Source organism: Chaetura pelagica, unplaced genomic scaffold, assembly GCF_000747805.2.
Source record: "Chaetura pelagica isolate M959 unplaced genomic scaffold, ChaPel_1.0 scaffold565, whole genome shotgun sequence".
Taxonomy (NCBI): domain Eukaryota; kingdom Metazoa; phylum Chordata; class Aves; order Apodiformes; family Apodidae; genus Chaetura; species Chaetura pelagica.
This window is the reverse complement of record NW_009953388.1, coordinates 578,849-587,110: the sequence shown is the minus strand read 5'-3', so window position 1 is coordinate 587,110 and position 8,262 is coordinate 578,849. Positions and strand designations below refer to the sequence as shown.

Genomic DNA, 8,262 nt, shown 5'->3' with positions numbered 1-8,262 from the left:
TCACTCTGACTGAGGGCTCAGCACAGGCTCTCAGCCTGGCCAGAACTGAGCTCCTCAGGCCTCCAAATGGAAGGCTGCCAGTTTACATGTTACATGTATGATCAGAAAAATACATGGAGTGGTTTTGTCATCAAAAGTGTAGGCATGGAAAAGGCCTCAAAGCCTGTTTGCTGAGAGAGCAGAAGAGACTAGGTGTCTAACATTAGCCTCTGTCACTTTGGTGTCTGCCTCCACCCTGGTTTTGCCCCCACAAACAGGCACTGCTGTGTAGGATGCAATGGCTGTTTTTCCAGCTTCCTCACTACAGCTGGTGTCTGGTCAGCCCTCTCTTTGGCAGGGACAAACTAGGGATAAAGGTGAAGTACAATGCATTGACAGCTTCCTCCTTTCCTCCTATGAGCACAGAAGTAGCACTCAAGACAGCTCCACAGCTAGGACATATGGAGCAGCAGAGCTGCTATGCTTACCTCCAAAGGGACAGAGCACACTACCAGTCCCTTACCCTCTCTGTGTCTACATATGCTCCTCACTTTCAGCACATGTAGGTGACTGCAAGCCACCATCCTGACCCCAAGGAGCCTGGGCTGGCCTGGGTTGTGGTAGATGCATTTTCAAAGCAGAAAAAGTGCTGGTACTCTTGTGACCAGATGCTCTGAGCCCAAAGCACATGAGACAAGCCCTGTATCCAGTGTCTGTGAGACAAAAAAGAGAAGAAAGCTTACCTGGTTGGTCATAGGATGCCCATGCTAGGTTTTCTCCACATTTTCCATTGGCAGACTCAGAGCTGTGTTTGAGGACCCTTGTGGAAGCCAGTTCTTCTGCATACCTAGCAGAGGAATCCACAGATGGCATCACAGACCACAGTAACAGTGAGCAGAGAGAAGGGGAAGCAGGAGGAAGAGAAGATGCAAGCAAGGACTTCTGCTGGACGACAAGAGTTTAAGCCAACTTACTCAGCTGCAAAGCCCTGAAGACAGGGATGATTTAAGCTTACACAGATCTAGTAGTTAGGCAAAGGGAAGGCCTAGAAGCCATTTTCCCTGTCTTTCATGAGTGTCTATGTCACTGTTGAGAAAGGCCTAAATGAAATCAGGACAGATCTTCCCCCACCATGTTCTGATCAGCACCTGGAAATCCACTAGACATCCTTAGCTGCAGCTGCTGGGGGAAAGAGAAATACCTGCAATGACAGCTACAGATGTCACCTCCTGACACTTCTAGGCCCTTTACAGGAGTACCTTAAATGTTTGCAATGAAATGGAAAAAAGACCAAACTAAGGATTCAGTCAAAGCAAGTGTAAAAAAAGAGCTACATTTACAAATTTAAAAAAAAAAAAAGGCAAATGCAAAGCAAGACCAAACTGGCAGCCAACAGTATGGAGGAGAAGGGGACCACGTGGAAAGTCTGAGGCGGCAACTGGGTTTACCAACATAAGGATAAGCAGCACTGTTTCTACAAAGTTGACATGTGTGAGAGTGTGGGATGTATTTTATTGTCTTACGACAATAGGGTTAAGAAGAACATCATGTGTGAAAAATTATTCTCTTTGTTGAAAATTGGAGAAGCTTCAATACAGAGACAGTGACATTGGAGAGACTATTTGTTATTTCTCATGGCACAAGAAATAGGATGCAACACACAAAATCATCAGGTCATAGATTTGAAAGTCAAGTAAGACAAAGCACTTTTTCTGCAGTGTGCAGCAGAAGTCATCACCACAGGATGATGCAGACACCAAGGCCCATGTGGGTTTGAAAAAGAGCTAGACAAATTTACAGTGTGTGTGTGTGTGTGTGTCTGTCTGTGTGTGTGAAATATTCAGAAGTTTTGAAACAACAGCAGCAAAAAAAATAGGATACAACATAATTTCCAGGAGAAATCTGTAATTTCTGGGAGAAGACAATGGGGAAAGCATCACCACATTTGTTTTGTCCTGCTGCTCCTTCCCTAATAATGAATTGCTAGCATCTGCCAGACAGAAAATCTGTCCAGCTGAACATTTTGGCCCAAGCTAGTACTGCAGTCATTAGGTTTCCATTTCCTTTTGTCCTACTCTTCAAAAAAACCAAACCAAACCAAAACAAAAAAACACACACTAATAAAAACCACCAATATATTTAATTACTTCCATTAATTTAGAAATACCAAAAAGTTGTCAGTTGTCTGTCTGTTAGATCCTCAAGTAGAGGTTCTGCAGATGCTCCTTCATGCCCAATATTACTACAGTCCTGTAATATTTCTCTTCACAGATTCCCAAATCCCAAGCAAGAGACAAGACTGGAACAAAGTCTTGCACCCAAAGTTGCCAAGGATTTGAGACAAAGGGTGATTAATACACTCTAGCTCAGGCAGTTGAAAGCACGAGATTTGCATCTGAGATCACCACCCTGTGCTTCATTACAGTCAGAGATAAACAGACACCTGCTGAGGGTGACTCATCTCATGTTCAAGCAGGGATCCAATAGTCAGTTCATCTAACCTGTCGCCGTTATTGGAACTGAAAATTGTAGGAAACAGACCATTTTCAACACTGACAGAGAAGCACTGAAACATACCAGATAAATACCAACTAAGTTATCAGATATACCTAAAGAAAAGGCAAAGTTTTTCTTTGAATTTAAGATTTTGCATAATCTGTCTTGACAAGTATGAGATCTCTTATATTTCACATCTTCTATTCAGAGCAAGAACCAGAAATTATTTGATATCAACCAGTTTCACCAGTCTCTGAACTTCTAACTCTTACTGAACTTCTAATTCTTACTGAACTTCTAATTCTTACAAGTCAAGCTACAGAACACAGGCAAAGGTTTATTCATCACAGCAGACAAAGTCAGCTGAGACCAGAGGAGACTGTGAGGAATTCCAGAAGGACCTAAAAATACCCAGCAAGGGCAACAGCACACTTAAGAGATAAATGTGGAGCAATGCATATTTGATAGAATAATCTGAACTATTCATACAAGTTGACTTGTTCAAACCAACTGCAGCACTTTGGAGACACAAGTGTTATTGACAAGCCAGTGAAATTTCTTCCTTGTTGTTAGGCATCATGTAAAACAGAAACAAAACAACCCTTTGAAGAACAGAAGGAAAACCCCAGCAGATTACAAAGGTATGTGGATGAGTCACTGGCATGCCATCTCCTAGAAATACTGTATCCAGTTATCATGGTGTCTCAGGAAAAAAGAGGGTAAAAAAATTAAGACAGAATCAGATTTTTCATGGTGCCAGAGGGCACATCCACACACCGTGTACATGGTGCATTGCCCAGCACAACATGCAGTGGAGATCTCTGGTCAAGGAGTGCTGGAGCTGGTGCATCTGTGTGACAGTGAAGCACATGCTGGGACAGCAAATCAGCTTCTGGAAAGGCTACAGCTACTCTGGCTCCCAGCCAGCCAGCATGGAGAAGTCTGCACAGTTATGGTGGAAAGCCTAATGAGAGACGAGATCTTATGTCTGCAGGGATCAAACTGGCCACTGTTTAGCTATTACAGAAAGACATTTGTTTTCTGAATAGTTTAATCACCATTTACTCCTTCAGGTATCTCCTTTGTGCTGTGAGGAGCAGTCTGAAAGAACTGAAGATTTTCAAATCTACTTTGAAAAACGTTGCTGTAAAGGGAAAGGAAATAATCTGCCTGTTGTGTCTACAGCAAAGAGGACAAGCAGTACCAGACTCAAATTTCTGTAAGGAAGACAAGTCAGACAGCACAAATGTGGATCCACTGTACGTTAGACTGACAAGAAGCTTTGCAGGCTTCAGCTCTGGAGAAGAGGCAAGATGTTGTCCCTCCTGACAGAGAACAACGTACACTGATTTTGCTTTTGGGGCAGGAAGACAGCCAATTTGATCTGAAATTGCTTCCTTCTGATTTCATTTATCTTAGACCAGTCATCACTTCCTACCATGGAAAAAGTTACTTTCTCACTATTATAGCAGCAGTGGATACTCTCCTGCAGAAAACAATCCATCATGTGACAAAAGTTTTGCTGAAGCATGACTTAGGCAACTACCCTCTTCAGAGGAGACACAGCAGAGTAGACAGGTGCAGCCCACATCTGGAAAAGGGTGCAAGAAAGATTTATATGTTTGTGACCACAGAAGTGTCCATGTGACCAGCTGGTGCTATGTGGTGGAGAAAGAAGGAATGAATGAAAAGGGTTGGGTAGACAAACAGGAAGAGTAGAGTCCCTCACTTTCCACCTAGTAAGTCTTCACTGAATATTGGCACGTCAAAAGGCAAATTTTTTTTGCAGTACACACAGCCAAACCAAACAGATAAAGTGTCATAAATCTCATTATATAAAAGAAAGGACTGAACTCACTGTTGGGCTCCTCTGTTTAGCTTCTTGCAGAGTTTTAATGGGGGGACTCCGTGTTTCTTCCTGTAGTCATTGTGTGCTTTCAAGACTTCTTCAGCAAATTGTTTGGAAGCTGAAAACACATTAAAAAAATTGGAAAGGTCTGACAAATACAGACATTAGTGAAGACAGAAAAAGCATATCCTGGAGCTAAGATGCTGGTGCAGGCTGAACTGAAGAATACCACCCTCATTACCTGGGAGTAGGATGAAATGAACTGTTAATGCCTTCCATCCAGGAACTCTGAGAGACACTCCCACTGGGATGATACAGACTCACTAAATGTTGAAGAAAAATGTGAACCTGATTCCTTTCCTCAATAGCAAGGTGATTTAAGGTTAGTCTTTAAGACTGAGTTTGATTTTAAGATTTCAGTGCACACCTCACCATTGCAAAGAAGTCTCATGGTAAGTGACAAATAGGTTCCTTGAGGAGATGCACTAAAAATACAAGTTATTGTCACCCCATTCAAGAATTTTCTGTACTAGTTGAGACACCTCCTAAAGAAAATGGAGATACTAAATCATCTGGAACTGCAAACACTTTGAAAGACACATCATTGTTTTTATTCATTATATAGTACAAATTCATAGAAATCTCAAAATGCACCTTTATTTGGCTCAAGACAAATCATTGTTAACAAACAGCTAGTGGTAAGGAAAGAAACAACTGCTGGGGATTATTTTTTCCCCTGTGCTACAGTGCATTTGCTTAATAACTGAATCTCAAAGTTACTGCAAAGCTTTAAAAAAGCTCCAGTTTGTAATCTTATAAACTGGGGACTTCCAGCTGTGCAAGGCAGAGGACAAGTGACAAGTCACAGTGCAGTTCACTTTGATGGCAATTTCATGTTACCTCCTTTTAATAATTTTGTTGATTTTTTCCCCCAAGATTCAGGGGGAAAAAAAAATAAAAATCTTCCCTGGCACCGGTCACCCTGTGGAATTTGCTGCTTTAAGAGAAATTTTGAGCCTGAAAAGGGTATTGAGGCTGATAGAGAGGTATAGATAGCATCTTCAAAACAGAAAGACAGTTTTCACTTTGTCTATTTTGCTGAAGCTTCTGAGCAGGCCAAGACATCTCTGCACATTTACTCCACTGTCACCACAGTGTAAGTTTCTACATTTAGTAATGATTCATCAACTTCATTTTTGAATGTCCCAGTTAGCACAACTTCCACCATTTTCTTTGTAAGACACTCTTGAAGCTCAAATAGATCTCATGACTATGAAGTGTTTCCTGTCATCAAGATTCACTTTCTCAACTTCCTCTCACTACTCAATCCTAACAACTATAATTATTCTCTCCATTATTAGTGTGTACACTATTCTGCTTCTTGCTATGATACATGTGCCCACAGAAGGGCTGTCAGTTTGCACATACTGCTCTTGTAACTTCTTCCTAAGGTGATTACCCAACCCACACTCATGCCTTAAGCTGCTCTCAAGAATTCTCTCCAGTTTCTCCAACAGCTTTAGGATAATAACAACAGCCTAAGATAATCTCAATATCCTATGTACATAAAAAGCCATTACTGCTTCACATAGTACCTTAAACCTTTTGAACTCTGGGTATGACCTTTATAGTATGACTCTGGGTTGACCTTTTCCAAGCCAAGTATCATTGTGGACATATATTTAATATATATTCTCCATCCACATGCTTTCAGGCTCTTTTTTTTTTTTTTTTTTTTGGTATAAAATTGTTAGCATAAGAGAACAGGAACCCTGTTGAGTGAGACAAGATCTGCCCACCACCTTCCTCTTCTTAGGTTTTCCTTTCATTTTGCGTGTCACAAGTTGCATATCATCAAACAAAATAGGCATTTCCACTCTGGTGTTCAAGCACCCACACACCCTTTCACTAACAAACCTGCCCAATCTCTCTTATTGTCGTTGCTCACAGTTCACTGATTCTATCAAGCCAGAGTCATAAATCTCTCATCTGCTGCAGCATGTGGAGTCATGGCCTATTTCTAAGGCACCTGTCATAGGTTACTGAGGAAAGCAAGTGTATGGTCAGGTCACTTCACTGACTCAGGAGTCCATGCTTCCAGCAGGGAAATTTTAAGACAGCCAGCTAATCAAAGAAATTGAAATAAGTGGCTTTGGAGCAGCATCACCTACTGCAGGCTGCATTTTTCTGCAGAAGGCCATCTTAAAGCTTGTGGCTGTTACCACCTAGACTTCAGATTTCATCTACTCAGCATTAATAGTAGATAAATTATCTGACCTGCAAGTGCTAAACTTTCTATTCCAGATATTTGCTTTCAAAGACGAAACAAATTGGATTTTTTTTAAGTGAAGTGAAATAGAGGCTTTGTCAGTTGTCAGTCCATCCATTCACAGCAGTGTTGCATAATCCAGCTCTGTGCTAACATTTTTACTTACAAAGACCAACAGGACATGAGCAAAACTGAGCTCCTTCTAAGCCACAGCAGGCAGTAACCACCATGCTGTCCCTGGAGAACCTCCATCTTCCCCTTCCCTCACAGGTGGCTGCTATAGAAACACTTCTCTACCCTGACTCAAGCTCATGTGCTCATCGCCTCCCCCCCGTGCAGCTTCTCCCGTGCAGGCTGATGTGTGGAGAGGGATGCCCAACTGCCAAGTGTTATTTCAGTTTTGGTTTAGAAGATATGTGAAGTTTTTTCCATTTTACCAAAGTTCCATACACTGAGAAGCCAGACATTAGAAGTGAGAATTCCCACCCAAATGGGAACAGCTTCCCAAACCAGCCTTGCAGACATACTTTTTTCCTTTTATGTAGCTGGAAAACTGGAGCTAGAAACTTCAAGCTGCTAGAAAACATTATTTCCTACTCCCAGAAGGTTAGGTTTGGTCATGAATCATTACACAGCTTAATAAGTAAAGTGACTAAAGGTATTAGATACAGTTGCTTGCTTCTCATTATTCAATTATTTACCTCTATTTTGGATTCTTCTGGAACACTGGCTAAGATAATGACAGCACGTGACAGCGAATTTCCAGGCTCTGACATGGTACAGAGCACACCTTAACAGTTGTTGCATGTTTGGGCTTTCAGTATCATTGATAAACTTTGTGTGACCACAGAAAAATAAGTGGAGGCATCTACGTTGCCTTTTCCCATATGATTTGTTTTTCTAAGTATTCTATTTCTCCATTCTTCTGCTCTCTCTAAACAGGGCCCATCTATTCAGTCTTTGTCAAGTGAACCCCTCTTCATCCCTGCATGTAATGACAGGACAAGGCAGAATGGTTTTAAGCTGAAAGAGGACAGATTTAGGTTAGATATTAGGAGGAAATTCTTCTCTATGAGGGTGGTGAAGACACTGCAACAGGTTGCCCAGGGAAGCTGTGGCTGCCCCCTCCCTAGCAAGGCCAGGTTGGATGGGGTTTGGAGCAACCTCATCTAGTGGAAATTGTCCCTGCCCATGCAGGGGGAGGGCGAAACTCCAACCCAAACCATTCTATGATTCTTTGAATTCTGTCTTCTCCTGCTCTCTTCTTGCCTTAGTTTGGACACCAAAATGGAAGCAAGTTATGTGTCTTCCATGATACCAGCTGCTCTGCATCATCTTGGCAGCCATCAACTGGACCTACTCTGCTGGTCTTGCAGAGCTGAAAGATGACATATGCGAAGAATAACAGTAAAATATTCCTCAAAAATGAGCACAAAACCTCTCCACCCAATACATACACAACAGAAGTGCTGTGGGCAGTCCTTACGTCACCAGTCAGGATGCACAACATTATACCAGGCATACACTTGACTTGCAAAAATATATATACTTTTTTATGGCAAAGTATCCACCCCAGTGATTCAAGAAAGAGCAGAGTATCAATTTCGAGAAGTATCACGTTCTTCTCAGTGTTCTCTAACCTGTTGTTTATGGATTAATCTTTACTGGC

General features: G+C 41.8%; 1 protein-coding gene across 1 annotated transcript in view; it reads right to left on the bottom strand.

Annotated features, from left to right (window-relative positions):
- The window catches only part of GLIPR2 (GLI pathogenesis-related 2), a 26,583-nt gene that overhangs the window by 8,887 nt on the left and 9,434 nt on the right, over positions 1-8,262 (bottom strand). Inside the window, exons 2-3 of the mRNA XM_009998295.1 lie at positions 4,334-4,442; positions 723-826 (exon numbers count right to left, since the gene is read on the bottom strand). Coding sequence (XP_009996597.1) covers positions 723-826; positions 4,334-4,442 — 213 coding nt within the window. The remainder of the gene's footprint in view (positions 1-722; positions 827-4,333; positions 4,443-8,262) is intronic.